The sequence below is a fragment of the Ornithorhynchus anatinus genome, chromosome X4, assembly GCF_004115215.2.
Source record: "Ornithorhynchus anatinus isolate Pmale09 chromosome X4, mOrnAna1.pri.v4, whole genome shotgun sequence".
NCBI lineage: Eukaryota > Metazoa > Chordata > Mammalia > Monotremata > Ornithorhynchidae > Ornithorhynchus > Ornithorhynchus anatinus.
In genome coordinates, this window is record NC_041752.1 from 4,965,290 (window position 1) to 4,987,128 (window position 21,839).

The 21,839-nt window shown below is 57.4% G+C and overlaps 2 protein-coding genes across 3 annotated transcripts; one reads left to right on the plus strand and one right to left on the minus strand.

Moving 5' to 3' along the window:
• The first annotated feature begins 489 nt into the window (after positions 1–489).
• CLIC3 (chloride intracellular channel 3) lies at positions 490–13,364 on the plus strand. Its single transcript, XM_029054485.1, has 6 exons — positions 490–538; positions 9,711–9,820; positions 11,297–11,422; positions 11,522–11,628; positions 12,494–12,669; positions 12,816–13,364. The coding sequence occupies exons 1-6, from the start codon at positions 503–505 to the stop codon at positions 12,975–12,977; spliced, it is 717 nt and encodes a 238-aa protein (XP_028910318.1). The 5' UTR covers positions 490–502; the 3' UTR covers positions 12,978–13,364.
• Positions 13,365–14,383: 1,019 nt separating this feature from the next.
• PAXX (PAXX non-homologous end joining factor) lies at positions 14,384–19,943 on the minus strand. 2 transcript variants are annotated; one of them, XM_039910700.1, is made up of 7 exons: positions 19,879–19,943; positions 18,577–18,637; positions 16,310–16,359; positions 16,006–16,202; positions 15,809–15,877; positions 15,067–15,151; positions 14,384–14,711 (listed from the first exon to the last, which is right to left on the minus strand). In XM_039910700.1, the coding sequence occupies exons 1-7, from the start codon at positions 19,917–19,919 to the stop codon at positions 14,672–14,674; spliced, it is 543 nt and encodes a 180-aa protein (XP_039766634.1). In that variant the 5' UTR covers positions 19,920–19,943; the 3' UTR covers positions 14,384–14,671. The 2 variants fall into 2 exon arrangements, with proteins under 2 accessions (XP_039766634.1, XP_028910029.2); XM_029054196.2 differs by lacking the exon at positions 19,879–19,943 and adding an exon at positions 18,757–18,876.
• Positions 19,944–21,839: the final 1,896 nt, after the last annotated feature.

A 21,839-nucleotide genomic window follows, 5' to 3' on the forward strand; every position in this document is an offset into this window, starting at 1 on the left:
CAAGTGGCAGAGCAGGGATTCGAACTCAGGACCTCTGACTCCCAAGCCCGGGCTCTTTCCACTGAGCCACGCTGCTTCTCTAAGGAGGCTGGGAGGTGCGCAAGAAGGCTGATGCGGTCATCCAGGTGGGACAGTGATTGTATGAAAGTGATCGCAGGTTGGATGGCGAGGAGAGGGCGGATCTTAGTGCTGTTGTGATGATGGGACCGACAGTACTAAGCGCTTAGAACAGTGCTCTGCCAGCGCTCAATAAATGCGATTGAATGAAGGAGAGGATTTAGTGATGGGTTGAATATGTGAGCTGAAAGAGAGACAGGAGTCGAAGGATGTAAATCAAGAAGTCGACCTCTCTCTTACACACACACCCGCCCTCATAGTCACAGACACAGCAGACACACATACACACACAGCTCTCAGGTATGCAGGGAGGGGTGGGGGCGGGGCTGTGGAGATTAAAAAGAGACACTCAAAGGGCCGGCCCACCCCCTCCCACGCCGCAACCATGGCCGAGAACTCCAAACTGCAGCTGTTTGTCAAGGTGCGGGGCCTTGGGGGGCTGGGGACCAGAGAAACGGGAGGAGGGGGAAGGGGTCGGGGGTCCGGGCCGGGGCAGGGGGTGGGTGGAGAGCAGGGGGAGGGTGAAGGCTGGAGCGAAAAACCAGCCAGCAGGAACCCTGGAGAGATTCTGATCTTTTTTCCAGCTCCGGTCTCTGCCAACGTCTCTGCAGGTGGGGGGTGGGGGCTGAGGTTCCTGGGCCCTGGAGGGGCAGAAGAAGGGGTTTGGGGGTACGGTTAAGAATGGGGAGTCCGTTGTTGGGAAGGGATTGTCTCTCTTTGTTGCTTACTACCTTCCAAGCACTTAGTGGAGTGCTCTGCTCACAGTAAGTGCTCAATAAATACGATTGAAGGAATGAATGAACTGGGGGGCAGAGTGGGGGAAGGGTCACGGAGCAGGGTGTTGATGTGCGTGGGTTCATTCGGGCGTATTTATTGAGCGCTATGTGCGGACCACTGTACTAAGCACTTGGGAGAGCACAATACAACAATTAGATACATTCCCTGTCCACAACAAGTTTACAGTCTAAAGGTGGGGAGACAAGTATCGAGAGAAAGAAATAAATGACAGATATGGACATAAATGCTGTGGGGCTGGGATAAGAATAATAATAATAATGATGGCTTCTGTTAAGCGCTCACTGTGTGCCGAGCCCTGGTTTAAGCGCTGGGGTAGGTACAAGGTAATCAGGTCGATCCACAGTTTCATCTCAGCTCTGCCACTTGTCAGCTGTGTGACTGTGGGCAAGTCACTTCACTTCTCTGTGCCTCAGTTCCCTCATCTGTAAAATGGGGATTAAGACTGTGAGCCCCACGTGGGACAACCTGATTCCCCTGTGTCTACCCCAGCGCTTAGAACAGTGCTCTGCACATAGTAAGCGCTTAACAGATACCAACATTATTATTATTATTATTATTATTATTTACATTTGAGGTAACTGAGGTGCAGAGAAGTTAAGCGGCTCGCCCAGGGTCACACAGCAGACAAGCGGCGGAGCCGGGATTGGAACCCACGTCCTCTGCCTCCCAAGCCCGGGCGCTTGCCACTGCTTCCCCGTGAACAGAGGGAGCAAGTCAGGGCGACGCAGAAGGGAGTGGAAGAAGAGGAAAGGGGGGCACGGGGGTAGAGCTAAGATTGGGGAGCTGGTGGGGGAAGGATGAGGGGGAAGGGTGATCCTGGGGTGTTATTGAGGGCAGGGCTAAAATTAAAAAGGGGGGCAGTTAGCCTGAGAAGTGAGACAGTGCAACTCTCCCCCCGGCCCCACCAGCGTTCCCCAACATCCACAGAGAGACCTCCCCGGCGTTAATTTCCCACCCTCCTCTTCCTCCCTTCCTACCCACCCCCAGGTGGGCCGACACTGCAAGAGGCGGTGCCCAGAGAGGGAAGCGGGGTGATTGGGAAGAACCGGGGTTGGGGGGGGGACCCGCAGGAGAGAAGGGGCGCCGAGCTGGAAGGTGAGGGAGCCGGTGGCTGGCCAGACTTGTGAGAACAAGTCCAGGGAGGGGATCGGTCCGAGCCCAGACAGAAGCAGAGTCGGAGGCCGAATTGGTCCCTTCCACGGGAAACCCATCAATCAGTCAGTGGTATTCATTCGCGCAGTGCTGACTGCGCGAAGCACTGTACTAGGCGCTTGGAAGAGTAAAATACTATGACAGCTTCACTGCCCAAGAGGTCATGAGTTCAAGTCCCAGCTCTGCCACTTGTCAGCTGTGTGACTGCGGGCAAGTCACTTAACTTCTCTGTGCCTCAGTTACCTCATCTGTAAAATGGGGATTAACTGTGAGCCTCACCTGATGACCCTGTATCTCCCCCAGCGCTTAGAATAGTGCTCTGCACATAGTAAGCGCTTAACAAATACCAACATTATTATAACAAGCTTGCTGAGTGATTACTGTGTGCAGAGCACTGGAAAGAAGACAGTGAGGTGCAACTGGTAGACACATCCAAGCGCTTAGTACAGTGCTCTGCACATAATAAACGCTCAAGAAATACTATTGAATGAAAGACACCATCTCGGCCTACAAGGACCTTACAGTCTGGAGGGGAAGACGGACACTGAACTAAATTGCAGATGGGGGAAGTGACAGAGCATAATTCCGGCTCCGCCACTTGTCTGCTGTGTGACTTTGGGCAGGTCACTTAACTTCTCTGGCCTCAGTTACCTCATCTGTGAAAAATGGGCATTGAGTGTGAGCCCAGTGGGGGACGGAGACCGTGTCCAAGGTGGTTAACTTGTATCTAACTTGCTTAGAACAGTGCCTGGCACATAGTAAGAGCTTAACAAGTACCATGATAATTATTTTATTATTATTATAAGGACGTGGATAGATGTGCTGTTTGCGGGGGAGACATGCTGAGGGCAGGAGACCCCCACTTGCTGGGTCTGGAGTGAGGGGATAAAGCCAGGGCCATAGTGGTGTAAATGTGAACAAATGCCTCACCCGCCAAGGGTCTGCAGGAACCCAAGCTCTATCTGGGGACCCCCATTCACCAAGGGACATGGAATATCCAGGGGTGAGAGCTGAGGCAGAGGGATGGGGGTCTCAGGGTACTGGGAAGGAAGGAAGCTGGCTCTCCAGGCCTGAATTTTCCAGCCTCGCTCCGAAAGTTGCAGAGGAACAGTGGATGGGGAAGCTGGGGGGGAGACTGAGTGGGGTGGGGACTTCGGGGACCCCGACAGAGCCTCTGGGGACAGTGGAAGAACTTGAGGAAGGGAATAGTGAGTCTAGGGACCCAAGAATCCACCATTCCCGTGCATCCCTCCGCCCGGCTTCCACCTGCCAGCCATCCTCCCCCAGACAGAGGGAAGCTCGGGGGCCCCTGAGCCGGTTGAGATATTGGGGACCAAAGAGTTGGCGGCTCCAGCCGTGTGGCAAACCGGCAGCTGAAAACCAAGCACCCGGTGCCCTGAGGCGGGCACAGCAAGGGAGGGCTGCCCGGCGGTGGTGGTGAGCAGGGGCCGTCCGTGGACTTTCTGGTCCCTGACCCCGGGAAGGGTCTCAGCCTCTGAGGCTCGTCTGGGCTCTGGGGGAGGGGAGGGGGCGAGGAGATGGGAAATCTGCCCCTTCTCACCCCAGGGAGGACTAGGGCCATGGGGAACAGGGGAACCGGTCATTTCCGGAACTTCCTTATGCAGAGTCCAAGGGCCGGGATCACCATGGGGGCTAGGGTCACCCTGCAGCCCGCCCGGGCAACCGTCTACACCGGCCGCCGGCTGCTGCCCCGATCCTGCCCCCGAGTCCGGGTCCAGCTGGGCAGCCCCAGGGAACGCCAGACCCTTCACCCGGGAGCCTGGCTACCAGCTAGGCGATCGGGGCCACTCCCAGGCCTGAGCCCAGCTGCCTTAGCCCCCTGGCTCATTCATACGATTCATTCAATCGTATTTATTCAGCGCTTATTGTATGCAGATCACTGTAATAAGCGTTTGGGAGCATCCAATACAACGATAAACACTTTCCCTGCCTTCCAGTTGGGCCTTCTCTCCGACTTCTGCCCTGGCGCTTCCTCTCCTCTCCTTGTCTGGTCAACGCTCCCCGGCAGGGTCTTGGGGGCCTTTGGGGTGTCGGTGCCCGTGCCTCCGTGAAGGACCCCGGCCTGCTTTTCCCTGATTCTGCCTTTTATTCAATGGGATTGATTCTTTGCTTGCTATGGGCCGAGAACTGGGCCGAGTTCTGGGACGGAGACAAGATGAGCAGATCGGACGCATTCATCCGTTCACTCGATCGTATTTATTGAGAGCTCATCACGTGCGGAGCGCCGTACTGAGCGTTTGGGAGAGTGCGATACAACAATAAACAGACACGTTCCCTGCCCACACTGGGCTCCTCGTCTAAAATCCTAGAATTCCTCTGCTCCCAGCTCCCGCCTCTCGTCTTAGCCAGGACGAGGAGAGGAGGGGGGAGTTATCCCGTGCAGCCAAGCGGCAGCGGTCTCCACAGGTTGGAGGAAACTTCAGCCTGAGCGTGTGCCCACCCCAGGGGTCAAGGGGGATCCCTTCCGGCAGCTGGGACGTCCCACCCTGCACAGATTTGCCAGCTGATGGTGTCCTGCCCTGGGACCACACCTGAGACTCCCCCACCCCCCGGCAACTGAGCCTGTAGACTCTAAGCTCATTTTAGGCAGAGATTCTCTTGTGGTGGACTTTCCCAAGCGTTTAGTACAGTGCTCTGCACAAAGTGAGTGCTCAGTAAATCCCACTGATTGACTTGATTGGGTCTAGTACCATGTCCTGGCTCTGTCTCCCTCTGCCTCGCCCTTTCCCCCACCAGCTGACTCGGGAGCAGGGTCTCTCTTGAGGAGAAGTGAGGAGAACCGTGGCCTAGTGGATAGAACCAGGCCCGGGAGTCAGAGGACCTGAGTTCTAATCCTGGCTCCACCCCTTGCCCAAGGGCAAGTCACTTCTCTGTACCTCGGTTTCCTCATCTGCAAAACGGGGATTCAATTCTACTCCCTCCGAGTTAGGCACGTGGGACAGGGGCTGTGTCCAATCTGATTACCTTGTATCTACCCCGGTGCTTAGCGTGGGGCTTGGAAACAAAATGCGTTCATTCATTCATTTATTGAGCGCTTACTGTGTGCAGAGCACTGTACTAAGAAGCTTGGAAGGTACAATTTGGCAACAGATAGAGACAATCCCTTCCTAACAACGGGCTCACAGTCTAGATGGGGGAGACAGACAACAAAACAAAGCAAGTAGGCAGGCATAAGTGCTTAGTAAGTATTATTATTATTATTAGCCCCTTGGCAGTCTCCTGGCCATGGCCTACTCCGATTCCTGCCCCCGCCTTTCTGCAGTTCCACCCAAGGGTGAGAGCGAGGGTTGGGTGGTCTCAAGCCGAAAAGCACAGGGCTGCTCTGAGTGGAGGATGGGGTAGTCGTTATAATAGGCGTATTTATTAAGCACTTACAGCTTGCATAGACTGTACTGAAGGCAGGCGGAAAATACCCAGGTGGGATGAAACATAGTCCCTGTCCCTCGCGGGGCTCACAATCAGGCTGCTGCCTCTAGGTCCGCTCCTTTCGCCCGCTGAATTCTCGGGCGAATTTCTCAGCATTTCATTCATTCGGTCGTATTTATTGAGCAGTCGCTGTGTACGGAGGGCTGTACTCAGCAGCCTGGACCCCCGCCCCTGCCCATTGCTCCTTGACCTCTTGGGGACTCCCCAGGGCCTCCCCCCAACCCACCCCAACTGGAAGCACAGTTAGGACCTCCCCCCGCCCCCCAAGGCAGAATCTAATCGTATTTATTGAGCGTTAACTCTGTCCAGAGCTATGTGCTGAGCACTTGAGGGAGAATAAGAGGGTAGATAGGCCTCGTCCTTTTCCCTGAAAGAGCTCACGATCCATCCAGGGAAACCACCACTAAAAGAAATTACAAGTAGGGGAGGGAACAGAGGAGAAAGATATGGGCGTAAATGCCACAGAGGGGTGTGAATACGCAAGTGGTGGAGTGGCCTGGAAGCGCTGAAGGGGGGGAGGCGGGAATGGAGTGGCGAGATGACGGATGGGTCAGGGAAGGCCTCCTGGAGGAGACGTGATTTCAGAAGGGCTTTAAATACTGGGGCCACTGGAAAGGGATGGGCAGCCACTGGACTCGACCGATCAGTCAGTCGATGCTATTTATTGAGTGCTCGCTGTGTGCAGAGCGCTGTACTAAGCTTGGGAAAGTATAATATAAATAATAGAGGGGGAAGATGTGACTCCATTGGGAAGCAGCGGAATCCAGTGGAAAGAACAAGGGCCTGAGAGTCAGCGGACCTGGGTTCTAAACCTGCCTCTGTCATTTGCAATGTTTAGACCGTGAGCCCGCTATGGGGCAGGGATCACCTCTATCTGTTGCCCGATTGTACATTCCAGGTGCTTAGTACAGTGCTCTGTATTGAATGAATTTGCTTGCTGTGTGACTTTGGGCAAGTCGCTGAACTTCTCTGTGCCTCAACCACGGCACAGAGAACAGTGCCGACCACCTAGTAAACGCTTAACAAGTACCACAGATAAAATAAAAACGAAAATAGATGTTACCCCTACTGATGAGGAGCTTGCAGTCTACAGGGGGAGGCAGACATTAAAACCAATAACAGGAAATTGGAGGTTTTGAGGAGTGGGGAGACTCCTCTAAGTTTCCGTAGCGGCACGTTAAATCCTTTTCCATCCGAGTCAGGCCCAAGGGTGAAGTGGGGATCCGCGCCTGACCAGCGATGGGTCCCAGCTTTCCGGTTCAGGTCCCGGGGCCCTGGGGCGGGGAAGGTTGGCTGGGGTCAACTCCGGAAAATATCCAAGGACCGGCAGACTGGGAAGACTCTGCTTCCCTTTAGACCTGATTGTTGTGGGCGAGGGCAGAGAAGGGGCAAAGAAAGGAAGACGGAGGTCGGGGGCCGAGCCGAGAAAGGCAGCGCCAAGCACCACCTCAGCCAAATTGGAGGGGGGAGTTTGGAGGTCCCGATCGGGGCGGGGGCGGAGGGGGAGAGTTCTTCCCTTCCCCGGGACCCCAATTCTTTCTTCCTTCCCCGGTGGCTACGGGCTTTCTTGGCTTTCAGTTGCCCACCCCAACCTCACTTTTTCCTGCCCCAGGCTGTTTTATGATAATAATAACTGTGGAATTTTTTAAGCGCTTACTAGGTGCCAGACACTGTTCTAAGTGCTGGGGCGGATCCAAGCAAATCGGGTTGGACTCAGTCCCTCTCCCACATGGGGCTCAAAGTCTTCATTCCCATTTTACGGCTGAAGTAGCGGAGGCCCAGAGAAGTGAAGTGACTTGCCCAAGGTCACCCAGCAGACAAGGGGCAGAGTCGGGATTAGGATCCAGGTCCCTCCGACTCCCAGGTCCCGCTGATCTATGGGTACGGCAGTCTCACCCCAATCCCAGCGGGAATCTCGCTGGGGGTCACGGACACCCCTGGAAGGGCCCCCACCGTTTCGGAAGAGTTCGGGGGGATCCACTTCGCGGCTATTTGCTCACGTCTCTGTGCCCACGTGGGCAGACCCAAGACTCGGGGGATCCTCCCCCACACGCCCACTGGGGAGACGGAGGCTCACTGAGGGGTCAGCGACCCCAGGGGTTCCGGCCTGAAGTTCTCGCCTTGTTTCAGGCAGCAGACTTTCTCGTCTGCTGCGTGACCTCGGGCAAGTCTCTTAATTTATCCGGGCCTCCTTAACCTCATCTGTAGAGAAGAGATTAAAAGTGTGAGTCCAATGTGGGGCAGGGACCGAGTCCAACCTGATTAACTTGGATTTACCCCAGTGTTTAGAACAGTGCTTGCCACCTAGTAGGCGCTTAGCAAGAACCATAGCTATTATTATTATTATTATTACAGCCGTGTCTTTTCTCTTCTCCGCTCTGCGCCCCGTGTCCGGCCCGGTGAGGGAGGAGACCCGCCCTGAGGACTCCCACACGCTCCAGGGTGGGGGGCGGTGGGCCCTCCCCGACTGTCTGCAGGCGCCGAGTGCGGGTGTCGCCCCGGCCTGATGCCAACGGAGTGAATCACTGAATAAACGCTCCAGAGCCCTGCCCTTCGTGCCCAAACCTCCCTACTGCCCCAGCAGGGCTCAGACTACTCGGCGAGCTGATGGTCAGAGAGCTAGGGCAGGGGGGACCCTGGGAGAGAACAGTGCTCTGCGCAGAGTAAGCGCTCAATAAATACGATTGAATGGATGAACGAATGAGAGGTGGGCAGTCTATTCTTAACCCTGGCAACCAAAGTCACTTCCGGAGGGTGGGGGCACTGGGAGGGAGAGGGGCGCGCTCGGGCCGAGGGGGCGGCTACCCGGCTCGATAATCACTGTGGCACGTGTTCGTGACAATGAATAATAATAATGGTATTTCTTAAGCTCTTACCGTGTGCTAAGCACTGGGGTAGATGCAGGTTAATCAGGTCCGCCTCGGGTCCTGGCCCACGTAGGGCTCACAGTCCAAGTCGGAGGGGGCGGGATTTAATTCCCATCTTACAGTTGAGGAAACTGATAGAGCACTAGCCTGGGAGTCAGAAGGTCTTGGGTTCTAATTCTACCTCCTCCACTTGTCCGCCGTGTGAACTTGGGCAAGTCACTGCATTCTCCGTGACTCAGTTCCCCCATCTGTAAAATGGGGATTAGGACCGTGAGCCCCACGGGGGACAGGGACTTTGTCCAACCTGATTTGCTTGTGTTCACCCCAGTGCTTAGTACAGCGCCTTGCGCAGAGTCAGGGCTTAACAAATACCATTATTAAGCGATTTGCCCAAAGTCACGCAGCAGACAAGCGGTGGTTGCCGGGATCAGGATCCGGGTCCCCTGAATCCCAGGCCTGGGCTCTTTCCGCTAGGCCACGCTATATTTCTCACTACTACTGATAATAATTACGGTATTTGTATGAAGACCGCTGTGCTAAGTGCTGGGAAACGATACAGGGAAGCGGTGTGGTCAGGGAAGCAGCTTGGCACAGTGGAAAGAACGCGGGCCGAAGAGTCAGGGGACCCGGGTTCTAATCCCGTCTCTGCTCTGTAACCTTGGACGAGTCACTTAACCTCTCTATGACTCAGTTACCTCATCTGTAAAATGGGGATTGAGACTGGGAGCCTCAAGTGGGCCAGGGACTGTTCCAACCCGATCATCTCGCATCTCCCCCAGTGTTTAGTACAGTACCAAGTCCTTAACAAATTAAATAAAAAACAAGTCGTACGCTCCTTGTGGGCAGGGAACGTGTCTGCCTCCTCCGTTGCGTTGTACTCTCCCAAGTGTTCAGGACATGGCTCTGCACACAGGAAGCGCTCAATAAATGCCATGGATTGATGGGGGAATTAGACACGGTCCCTGTCCCAAGCCAGGTCAGGCTCTCAACTGACACGCCACTGCCCTGGAAGGAACGATAGCATGCTTATGTCCATTCCAGCCTGGCACACTGTCAGCGCTTAACAAACGACCGTTGTTGTGATGGTGATGATCCTCCAGCGGAGAGGCCTCGGAGCTAACCGAAGGACCGTCGGCCCCAAGAACCCCTTGCCCTCCCTTCCACAACTAGCCGCCACTAGATGCCCAGCCTCCTGGCCATCCTGGCTCCCCGGCAGGGGCCGGATAGGGAATACAGGGAGAGATGCCAAGGCCCGGGCAGAGGGATTTCACCAGCAGGCGCTCGCTGGCCCCCTACGCCCTCGCCGACCCCCGACTTCTTGCTCTCCAGGCCAGCGAGGACGGAGAGAGTGTGGGCAACTGCCCCTTCTGCCAGCGGCTCTTCATGATCCTTCTCCTCAAGGGGGTCCCCTTCACGCTCACCACGGTGGACACCAAGAGGTGAGCGGTCCCCCTCTCCCCGCCCGGCTCGGGGGGAGTCGCGGGCTCGGCCTCTCCCCGAACCAGAGTCGGGGCCGGACGCGGCAGCCCCGGCCAGCGGGGAGACGGGGTGAGGCTGCCCCAAGCTGCCGGAGATGGGGGCCGGGTGGACGGGATTGTCTTCCATCGGGCCCTGGTGCCGTTCAGGCGCCCGATGCCTCCCTCCTAGCCAACCCAGAGAAGAAGGACGGAGAAGCAGTGTGGCCCAGCGGCAAGAGCCCGGGCTTGGGAGTCAGAGGACGTGGGTTCTAGTCCCGGCTCCGCCCCTTGTCGGCTGCGTGACTTTGGGCGAGCCGCTTAACTTCTCTGGGCCTCAGTTCCCTCATCCGGAAAATGGGGATTAAGCCTGTGAGCCCCACGTGGGACAACCTCATTACCTTGTATCTACCCCAGTGCCTACAACAGTGCTTGGCACATAGTAAGTGCTTAACAAATACCATTATTATTATTATTACCCCAGCGCTTAGAAGAGTGTTTGGCACATAGTAAGCGCTTAACAAATACCATAATAATTATTATTACCTCCATGCTTACAACAGTGCTTGGCACATAGTAAGCACTTAACAAATACCATTATTATTATTATTATTATTATTACCCCAGCGCTTAGAGTGCTTGGCACATAATAAGCACTTAACAAATACCATAATAATTATTATTACCTCCATGCTTAGAACAGTGCTTGGCACACAATAAGCACGTAACAAATACCATTATTATTATAATTATTATTCCCCCAGCGCTTAGAGTGTTTGGCACATAGTAAGCGCTTAACAAATACCATAATAATAATTATTACCTCCATGCTTAGAACAGTGCTTGGCACATAGTAAGCACTTAACAAATACCATTATTATTATTATTATTATTCCCCCAGCGCTTAGAAGAGTGCTTGGCACATAGCACCTAACATATACCATTATCATTATTACCCCAGCGCTTCGAACAGTGCTTGGCACATAGTAAGCGCTTAACAAATACCATTATTATTATTACACCGGAGCTTAGAACAGTGCTTGGCACACGGTAAGCACCTAACCGATACCATAATCATTATAATTATTACCCCAGCGCTGAGAGCCGTGCTTGCCACATAGTAAGCGCTTAACAAATTCCATGATTGTTATTATTCTTACCCCAGCGCTTAGAACAATGCTTGGTATATAGTTAGCGCTTAACAAATAGCGTTATTATTATCATTATCCCGGCACCTAGAACAGTGCTTGGACATATAGCAAGCGCTTAACAAATGCTATAATGATAATAATTATTATTAAGGACATTTCTCCCCGAGCACTCCTGCTCCTCTGCCTTGAGCACTCTGAGCACCCCTCCTCCCCCTCTGTCCCGCGGTCACCCCGCTCCCTCGTCCTTGAGCTCTGTCCCCCTCCTTCCTGGGCGACCCCCACCGCGCGGCCCCCCGCTTTCTCCTCTCAGGTCCCTGGACGTACTGAAGGACTTCGCCCCAGGCTCCCAGCTGCCCATCCTGCTCTACGACGGGGAGGCCCGGACGGACACCCTTCAGATCGAGGAGTTCCTGGAGGAGACGCTGGGACCGCCCAAGTGAGACCCGCCGGGATCCTGCCCCCCACCCGCCGGGGCGGGCGCCGGGGAGAGTGGGGTTCCCCGCGGGGTGTTCCTGACCCGACATCCCCCTTCCAGTTTCCCCAGCCTGGTGCCCCGCTACAAGGAGTCCAACACGGCCGGCAACGACGTCTTCCACAAGTTCTCGGCCTTCATCAAGAATCCCGTGCCCTCCCAGGATGAGGGTGAGGCCCGGTGGCCGGTCCGCCGATAATAATGATCGCGGTATTTGGCGATCGCTTTTTAGGCGCCAAGCGCCGTTCTAAAGGCTGGGGCGGAGACAGGCAAACGGGGTTGGACCCGGGCCCCGTCCCACGTGGGGCTCACGGTCTTCATCCCCATTTTCCAGATGAGGTCACTGAGGCCCGGAGAAGTGAAGCGACTCGCCCCAGGTCACGCTGCGGACGGGAGAAGCGGCGTGGCTCAGTGGAGAGAGGCCGGGCTTGGGAGTCGGCGGTCGGGGGTTCTAATCCCGGCCCCGCCACGTGTCAGCTCTGCGACTTCGGGCGAGTCACCTCACTTCTCGGGGCCTCCGTTACCTCACCTGGAAAATGGGGATGAAGGCTGTGCGCCCCGTGTGGGACAACCTGACGACCTCGCATCTCCCCCGGCGCTTCGAACGGCGCTTGGCACGTAGTAAGCGCTTAACGGACACCACCATTACGTGACGGAGCGGAGATTAGAACGCAGATCCGTCTGACTCTCGGCCTGAGCTTAATCCTCTAGGCCGCTCGTTCGTTCGTCGAAATGTGTTTGTGTTTACTGTGTGCAGAGCACACAGTGTACAGTGACAATCCCTGCCCACAGCGGGCTTACGGTCTAGGGTGGGGGGAGACACAGTTCACTACAAATAAATATTAGTGGGGTGGGGCGGGGAAGAGCAAAGGGAGCGAGTCAAGGTGATACGGAAGGGAGCGGGCAAAGCGGGGCTTGGTCTGGGAAGGCCTCTTGGAGGCGAGGGGCCTTCAAAAAGGCTTTGAAGGTGGGGGACAATGAGAAGAGGGGGCCTGGGTTCCCAGCGCCCCCAACGGAGCCCCCTCCCGTCCCCAGCGTTGCACAGGATGCTGCTGCGGGCGCTGCTGAAGCTGGACGGCTACCTGAGTAGCCCACTGGAGCACGAACTGGAGCGGGAGCCCCGGCTCACCCAGTCCCGCCGCCGGTTCCTGGACGGTGACCAGATGACCCTGGCCGACTGCAGCCTCCTGCCCAAGCTGCACATCGTCAACGTGAGGGCGGGCCACCGGGAGGGGGGGACCGGCAGACCCGACCCGGCCGTCCGGTCGCCCCGGGGCTGGTGCCGTCGGGGCCGGGGGGAGGGCCCGCCTCACCCCCACCCTCCCCACCCCGACCACGCTCTGCCTCCACCTTGCAGACGGTGTGCGACCACTTCCGCCAGGCCCCCATCCCCGCCGAGCTGCGGGGGCTGCATCGTTACCTGGCCAACGCCCTCCAGATCAAGGAGTTCAAGTACACGTGTCCCCAGACGGCGGAGATCCTGGCCGCTTACAAGCCCGTTGTGAGACCCCTCCCCTGAGCCCTCGTGGGAATTTGGATGGTGGGGGGGGGGGGGGGGAGCTGACACCCCAGGCCGCGCCCGTCCCGGAGCACATCCACCCTGGACTCCCCGAGGCCCGGCCGGGCCGCGGCGGACGATGGGCTCCCGGGAATGCCGAGGACGGGAATAAAAGTTTTGCGTTCAGGTGGTGTGCGGCTGCCGCAGAGCTGGGGGGCGCGGGGGCGGTCCCCTGGGTACGCCGGACCAGAATGAGAGGGTGGGTCGGGGGCTCTGGGATCTCCCTGGCCCGGCCCATCTCGTCCCCTAAGGCAGAGACGGCAAGCGCGGCCCTGGCTGGCTCCCCTTCCCTCCCCTCCCCGGGAGTAGGCGATGCCGGAGAACGTGGAAAACCAGTCTGCCCCGGTCCGGCACTGTGGGAACCTCCCCGGGCCACCAACCCGCAGCCAACCCAACTCCCCGCCCCCACGGCCTCCCCGAGGGGGGCTGGGCGGGGGAGGGTCCCCTTCACCTGTTCGCCATCGGTTACATACGTGTGTGTACGTGTGCGCGAGTGACGGACACGCACACCCACGTACCCTCCCTTAGTTGGCCAGGCATCGCCGCCGACCCGCCCCACCCCCTCCCCTCTGGGGCCCGTCGCCAGCCGAGACGCTCCCAAGTCGTCCGGCTGCAGGGAGGGCCCGTGGGTGACTCAGTTCTCCACAAGTCAGCGAGGAAGGGGACCTGCCCCCGGCCCAACCGCGTTTAAAACCGGAACAGGGCCTGCCTCCAGCCCGCCCCGAAACCCACAGGGTGGAGGGAGAGGGGCCGTCCCCCGACCCGCCCCGGCCGGAGGTTTGAGGGATGACGCCGTCGCTCCACACCGCCCCCGTCTCTCCCGGGGCCCATCCTCTCTTTCCCTCCCCCAGTTCAGCCCCGGCCCCCCGCCCCCCCGGCGGCATTCCAGCTACGTGGGCCCCGTGTCGTGGCCGAGGCCCTCCAGGGAAGCGGGAACGTTCGGTCCCGCGGTCAGGAGGCGTTTGCCGGGTCAGACGCCGCCGGAGCCCGTCGGAGGGTCAGGCCACCATTCGGCGGGGCCCACCCGAGTCCGGGACCCCAATCTCGACGCCCTGACCCCCGCCGTGCGAGGGAGGGCTGCGCTTTGAGAAGCAGCACGGAGCGGGGGCCTGGGCGTCAGAAGGTCGTGGGTTCTAATCTCAGCTCCGCCCGCCGTCTGCTGCGTGACCCTGGTCAAGTCACATCATTCGGTCCTAATGCCTCGGTTCCCTCGCCTGTAAAATGGGGATTGAGACTGTGAGCCCTACGTGGGACAGGGACTGGGTCCAACCTGATCTGCTTGTATCCACCCTGGCGCTTAACAAACACCGTCGTTAATGCCCATTATTATTATTATTATTATTAAAGGGAAACGCACAAGAGCCCAGTTAGTCAGTTTGGGTCTGTTTTATTCAGTCAGTGACACCCGCGGAGAGGGGCACGGTTGTGAGGGAGGCTGGCCGAGTGGTGCCCGGCAGAACTAGCCCGGAGAACAGGCCGGAGCCGAGGAGAGGAGGGGTTGGGAAGGACCCCGGGAATCCTCCGGTTTGCCCTCCGCCACACCCACTGAGCGGTCCCGCCCAACCCCCATCCTCCCAAGGTGCGGGGGTGAAGGGTCACCCTGAAGACAGGAGGTCGTGTCCCGGGAAGAGGTTCGAATCTCTGGGGTTAGGTCCTCAGGAGTCATCAAAGTCCACCCCGCTGGGTGCCTTCTTGCTGTGGGGGACAGGAAAGAAGAGAAAGTTAGGGGTCTGGTCTCCCCGGGGGCCCTGAGGGGCTCCCCCAGGTGAGGGGGGAGCTTAGTCCCAGGGGGAGGCACTGGAGCAGCATGGCATAGTGGATGGACCTGGGTCCTAATCCCGGCCCCGCCACCTGTCTGCTGCGTGACCTTGGGTAAGTCATTTAACCTCTCCATGCCTCGATTACCTCACCTGTCAAATGGATTTTAAGACTGAGCCCGGTGTGGGACGGGGGCTGCGTCCACCCTGATCAGACCGCATCTACCCCAACCCTCAGAAGGGTGCCTGACCCATCGAAAGCGCTTAACAAATGCCATCCTCCTTCTCATTACCTCTTGAAGCCGGGGTTGATGAGCGATTCGCCTGGCATCCTCTTCCTGGTCCCGGGGCCGGAACCGCCTCTGCGGCGTTCCGAGTCTGCGGGGAGAGAAGCCACGCGGCGGGAAGGGACACGCAGGGGCAGGCCGGGGCGGGGGAGAGAGGAGAGAGGACATCCCGACCGGACAGTCGGCGACTCAGAAGTCCCACCCGGGATGCCGCCCGCTCCCAAGGCAGGGGGAGTCTCTCTCTGGATTAAAGACTCACTCCTGAACCCAGGGGTCTGAGTTCCCAGCCAAAGGCTCCCCGCCACCTCCTTCTTGGACCCGCTAACTCGGGTTACGAATACCGAGTCCAACCCCATTTGCCTGTATCCACTCCGGCGCTCAGTACGGTCCCTGGTACATAGTAACGTTGATGATGATGGTATCTGTTTAACGCTTACTCTGTGCCAGGCACTGTTGTGAGCACCGAGGTAGATACCGGGTCATCAGGTTGTCCCACATGGGGCTCAGTCTTAATCCCCGCTTTACAGATGAGCTAACTGAAGCACAGAGAAGTGAAGCGACTTGGCCAAGGTCACACAGCAGAACGTGGCAGAGTCGAGATTAGGACCCGTGACCTGTGACTCCCAAGCCCGGGCTCTTTCCACTAAGCCATGCTGCTGCAGTAGTAAGCCCTTAACACCCTTATTATTATTATTATTATTATCCCTGGCCCGGAACTCGGGCCGCACTGGGGAGGGGAGGACGGTACCTGGCATAAACAGCTTTTGCCCACTCAGACATGACTTCTTCCTGGGACTGGCAGCCATAGCCTCCACATCTGCAGGGAGAGAGAGAGAGAAGGTTCATCACGTGGCTGGAGTCGTCACGGGGACTTTGGGAAGTCGGGGGACACCCCGGGGGACAGGTGCCGCCCCTCCTTTCCCCCCCCCGATTCCCCGGGGGTACCTGCCAGGCGCCGTTCTAGCCCCCGGACCCTCTCCGCCAACTCGAGCATCAGGGCCTGCAGCCGCGGACGGGCCTCCGAATCGGGCAGCTTTGGCAGTTCAAAGGTCAGGCCCGAGGGACCCCCTGGGAGCTGCAAGGAGACCGTGCTTCCATCATCTTGCAGGGTCAGGGAGACGGTCTGTTGCTCGCAGGCATCTCTGGGGGCGAATGGGGCGGGGCATTAGATGTTCTGTTCCGGGACAGGCAGGACCCCCCCACGCCCCGCCCTCCCCCGGCCCCCTTCCTCTCCCGGCCTCGGCCTCACCTGAATCGAGTGGCGTAGTTCTCAGTGGGCGTCAGTCCTTGCTGAGATTTCTGTGAGGAAGAGAGCATATGGGGGGCGGGGTGACCCCCTCGCGCCTGCCCCGTAGCCAGCTTTCGGCCAAACGCCCAACGGGCCCCGACTCCCCCCTCACCCCCCAGCTGGCCGCAAGCAGGGTCGCTGCCCGGCCGGGCTCGGGCTGAGACCTCGGTGAGGCGTCCTCCCCCGGGAGGCCAGGGACTCTTGGGTCCGCTGATCCGGCCCCCAGGAGGGGCAAGGGAGAAGGCGGGGGGGTAGGCACTAGCCCTGGGGGGCTCCTTGGGGTGGTCCCGAGGGCCCAGGGGACAGATTAAAGCCGGCAGGGTGTGGGGGGAAGCGGGGTACAGGGCCCAACAAAGACTGCCAGCTCCCCCTAGACCAGAAGCTCCCTGTGGGCAAGGAATGTGTCTATTATTGCACTGTACTCCAAGCGCTTACTACAGCGCTCCGCACACAGTAGGCGCTCAATAAATACGATTAAATGAAGTTCCAGGGTTGTTCTGGGGGTGGGGTACATGGGGACCACACGAAGAGGGAGGGGGAGACGGAGGCAAGAGACAGCAGGTAAGGGCGAGGCATCCTGGGCAGTATCTACTACTAATACTCCTAATAATAAATACAGAATTAAGTGCTAGGCTCCCAGCACTGTGCTAAGCACTGGAGGTAGACACAATCCAAGCAGATTGAGCACAGTCTTATCCTCTAAGGGGTGCACAGCCTAAGGGGGGGAGAAGAGGAATAATAATAATAATAATAATAATGGTATTTAAACCCATACTATGTGCCAAGCATTATCACTAGTATTTACTGAGCACGCAGTGTGTGCAGGACACTGTGCTAAACTCTTGGGAGAGCCCATGACAATCAGTCAGTCAGCCGATCATATCTGAGTCCTTACTGTGTGCACAGCGCTGTACGAAGCGCTTGGGAGAGTACGATATAATACTAAACGAGTTTACAGTCTAGAAGGGTGACTTCGGCTCTGTGCTAAACACTGGGGTAAGTACAGTACGATCACGCTGGACACAGACCCGTCCCACACATGCTTCCTGGCCTAAGGAAGGGGAAGTTAATATTAATGTTCGTTGTGGGCAGGGAGTGTGTCTGTTTATAATAATAATGATAATAATAATAACGTTGGTATTTGTTAAGCGCTTACTATGTGCAGAGCACTGTTCTAAGCGCTGGGGTAGATACAGGGTAATCAGGTTGTCCCACATGAGGCTCACAGTCTCCATCTCTATTTTACAGATGAGGTCACTGAGGCACAAAGAATTTAAGTGACTTGCCCCCAGTCACCCAGCTAACAAGTGGCAGAGCCGAGATTTGAACCCATGATCTCTGACTCCCAAGCCTGGGCTCTTTCCACTGAGCCACGCTGTACTGTTCTCTTCCAAGTGCTCAGTACAGTGCTCGGCACACAGGAAGCGCTCACTAAGCACAACTGAATGAATAAGAATAAGAATATTAAACACTGATTGCATGACAGGCGCTATGTTAACTGCAGGGTTAGGTACAGGAAAATCGGATTGGATCTAGCCAGTATGGCCTACTGGCTAGAGCCCGGGCCTGGGAGTCAGGTCATGGGTTCGAATCCCCGCTCTGCCACTTGTCAGCTCTGTGACCCTGGGCAAGTCACTTCACTTCCCTGGGCCTCAGTTACCTCATTTGTAAAATGGGGATCGAGACCGTGAGCCCCACCTGGGACAACCTCAATACCTTCTATCTCCCCCAGGGCTTAGACCAGTGCTTGGCACATAGTAAGTGCTTCACAAATACCCCCATTGCGTGGCTCGGTGGAACGAGCACGGGCTTGGGAGTCAGAGGTCACGGGTTCGAATCTTTGTGACCGTGGACAAGTCACTTATTCCTCTCTGGGCCTCAGTTCCCTCATCTGTAAAATGGGGACGAAGACTGCGAGCCTCACGTGGGGCCACCTGATGACCCTATATCTACTCCAGCGCTTAGAACAGTGCTCTGCACCTAGTAAGCGCTTAACAAATGCCATTATTACGATTATTATTTCTTGAGCGCGTACTGTGTGCAGAGCATTGGACGAAGCGCTTGGGAGAGGACGATACGACAAGAGACAAGACCCATTCCCGGCCCGCACCCCCTGCCCTCGCGCGCCCGGCCCCCCGCGTCACGTGCTCGGCCCCCTCCGCCGCGCGCCAGGCCCCCTCCGCCGCGCGCCCGGCCCCCCGCGTCACGTGCTCGGCCCCCTCACCCACGTGCCCGGCCAGGCTGTGGGCGGAGAAGCTGGTGGCCCACATCTCCGCCGCGTCCGTCACGCTGTGGTCGGGGGGAGGGGAGAGGCGGGAGCGCGGTCAGGTCGGGCCGGGAGGAGGAGGAGGAGGAGGAGGAGGAGCCGCCGCCGCCGCCGCCTCCCCCGCCCGGCCCCCCGCACCCACCAGACGCCCAAGCCGCCCTCGTCGCCCGCCTCCGGCCCCTCGCAGTAGCACAGATAGCGGGGCCGGCCGGAGCCCGCCGCCGTCACGACGCACAACGCAGGCCCCGCCGCCGCCATGGCCGCCATGGCCGCCGCGCCTCAGAGGAGGGGGGAGCGGGGAGCGGGGAGCGGGGGCGGGGCCCGCTGCTCCTCCGGGTCCTAGAGTCCGCCACCCGGCGGCTACTGCGCATGCGTCAATCACCACACCACTGCTGAGCGTGCGGAGCGCTGTACTAGGCGCTTGGGGGAGTCCAATTGATTCATTCAGTAGTATTTATTGAGCGCTGACTCTGTGCAGAGCACTGGACTAGGACAATTCGGCCACAGAGACCATCCCTGCCCACAATAGTAATGATGGTGTTCGTTAAGCGCTTACTAGGTGCAGAGCGCTGTTCTAAGCGCTGGGGGTAATCAGGTTGTCCCACGTGAGGCTCACAGTCTTCATCCCCGTTTTCCAGATGAGGTCACTGAGGCCCAGAGAAGTGACTTGCCCACGGTCACCCAGCTGACAAGTGAAGAGTGGGGATTGGAACCCATGACCTCTGACTCTCAAGCCCGGGCTCTTGCCACTGAGCCACGCTGCACTGTCGATCAATCGGCGGTATTTATTGAGCGCTTACTGGGTGCAGGGCACTGTGTGAAGCACATGGGGGAGTGCGATGATAATTAATAATAATAATGATAGTAGTATTCCTTAAGTGCTTACTTTGTGTCAGGCTTTTTTTATGGTATTCATTATGCGCTCACTATGTGCCAGGCAGTGTTCTGAGCGCTGGAAGAGATACAGGGTAGGTTGTCCCATGTGGGGCTCCCAGTCCTAATCCCCATTTTCCAGATGAGGTAACCGAAGTCCAGAGAAGTTGAAGCGGCTTGCCCCAGGTCACACAGCACACAAGTGGCGGAGCCGGGATTAGAACCCATGACCTGATTCCCAGGCCCACGCCTTGCTACACTAATCATCCTCCTGAAGCAAGGCTTGACTCACACTTCTCCACTCTTCAAAACCCTCCAGTGGATCCCCGTGTCCCTCCGCATCCAGCAAAATCCCTGCACCGTCAGCTTCACTGCCTGTCCGCCAACTCACCTCCTTGTGTATCTGCTGCATTCTCTCATCACCCCCCTCATCTTTTCTTCTCTTCTTTCCTCCCAAGCCAACCTGCAATAGTCAAGGTGGACTAGGATAAGTGCTTGGATCAGCACGGAAGCAGTTTGGTTGGAGAGGAGAGGGCGGATTTTAGCAATTTGGGGAAGGTGGTACTGACAGGATTTGGTGACAGATGGAATATGCGGGTGGAATGCGAGGGATGAGTTGAGGATAAGGCCAAGTTTACAGGCTTGTGAGATAAGGAGGACAGTGGTGCTGTCTACACATGGGAAAGACGGGGGAGGGCAGGGTTTGGGTGAGAAGATAAGGAGTTCACTTATGGACCTGTTTAATTTGAGGTGTTGGGAAGACATACATAATATATAATATCCCTTCCCCGACTAAGCCCTCCTTTGCTCCTCCCGCTCCCTTCTGCGTCGCCCCGACTCGCTCCCTTTCTTCATCCCCCCTCCCGGCCCCAGAGCACTCACGTCCGTATCTGTCATTTATCCGTTTATATTATTGTCCATCTCCCCCTCTACGCTCTAAGCTCCTTCTGGGCAGAGGATCTGTTTATCTTACTCTCCTAAGTGCTCAGTTACAGTACTCTGCGTACAGTAAGCATTCAATAAATAGGATCGAATGAACGAATGACCTTCAAGTAGATCGGTCTAAAGAAACCTACTCACTGCAGTTAGTAAGAATAGTAGTATTGGTGTCTCTTAAGCACATACTGTGTACACCGACCGTGTCCTCTCCCGGTTTGCCCTCCTCTCTCTCTGACCGCTTCTTCTTGGTCTCTTTCCCGGATTCCTCCTCTGTCTCCCATCTTCTAACCGTGGCCGCTCTCAAGGCGCAGTTTTGGGTCACCTCCCGTTCTCCGTCTACGCCCTCTCTGTCTTGGAGAAGCGATCCGCGCTCTTGTCTTCAACCTGAAAATATATACAGTTGAGCAGAGTACAGTGCCGAGGGGATGGGAAGGGAGAGGGGGAGGAGCAGAGGGAAATGGGGGGAAAAGAGGGTTTAGCTGCGGAGAGGTGAAGGGGGGGTGGTAGAGGGAGTAGAGGGAGAAGGGGAGCTCAGTCTGGGAACGCCTCTTGGAGGAGGTGAGTTTTAAGTAGGGTTTTGAAGAGGGGAAGAGTATGAGTTTGGCGGAGGTGAAGAGGGAGGGCGTTCCGGGACCGCGGGAGGACGCGGCCCGGGGGTCGACGGCGGGACGGGCGAGACCGAGGGACGGCGAGGAGGCGGGCGGCGGAGGAGCGGAGCGTGCGGGGTGGGCGGTGGAAAGAGAGAAGGGAGGAGAGGTAGGAAGGGGCGAGGTGACGGAGAGCCTGGAAGCCTAGAGTGAGGAGTTTTTGTTTGGAGCGGAGGCTGATAGGCAACCACTGGAGGTTTTTAAGAAGAGGAGTGACAGGCCCAGAGCGTTTCGGCAGGAAGATGAGCCGGGCGGCGGAGTGAAGAATAGACCCGAGCGGGGCGAGAGAGGAGGAAGGAAGATCAGAGAGAAGGCCGACACGGTAGTCTAGCCGGGATATAACGAGAGCCCGTAGCGGTAAGGTAGCCGTCTGGGTGGAGAGGAAAGGACGGATCTTGGCCATATTGTAAAGGTGAAACCGGCGGGTCTCGGTGACGGATAGGACGCGCGGGGTGAACGAGAGTGACGAGTCAAAGATGACACCGAGATCGCGGGCCCGAGAGACGGGAAGGACGGTCGTGCCATCCACGGTGATAGGGAAGTCTGGGAGAGGACCGGGTTCGGGAGGGAAGACGAGGAGCTCGGTCTCGCTCGTGTCGAGTTTCAGGTGGCGGGCCGACATCCAGGTGGAGACGTCCCGGAGGCGGGAGGAGATGCGAGCCTGAAGGGAGGGGGAGAGGACAGGGGGCCTCCCTCTCATTCCTGCTGCCACTTTACATCCCAAGCGCTTAGTACACGCACCGTGAGTGCTCAATAAGTGCGATTG

What these genes read in the sequence shown, in the direction of transcription:
- CLIC3 (XM_029054485.1), top strand. Translation starts at nt 503, where the DNA reads ATGGCCGAGAACTCCAAACTGCAGCTGTTTGTCAAG. An exon ending in AACTGCAGCTGTTTGTCAAG is followed by an intron (nt 539 to 9,710) that starts GTGCGGGGCCTT and finishes CTTGCTCTCCAG; the next exon opens with GCCAGCGAGGACGGAGAGAG. An exon ending in ACCACGGTGGACACCAAGAG is followed by an intron (nt 9,821 to 11,296) that starts GTGAGCGGTCCC and finishes TTCTCCTCTCAG; the next exon opens with GTCCCTGGACGTACTGAAGG.
- PAXX (XM_029054196.2), bottom strand. Translation starts at nt 18,872, where the DNA reads ATGGCGGCGGCGGGGCCTGCGTTGTGCGTCGTGACGGCGGCGGGCTCC. An exon ending in AACTACGCCACTCGATTCAG is followed by an intron (nt 16,203 to 16,309) that starts GTGAGGCCGAGG and finishes ATTCGCCCCCAG; the next exon opens with AGATGCCTGCGAGCAACAGA. An exon ending in ATCAACCCCGGCTTCAAGAG is followed by an intron (nt 14,712 to 15,066) that starts GTAATGAGAAGG and finishes TGTCCCCCACAG; the next exon opens with CAAGAAGGCACCCAGCGGGG.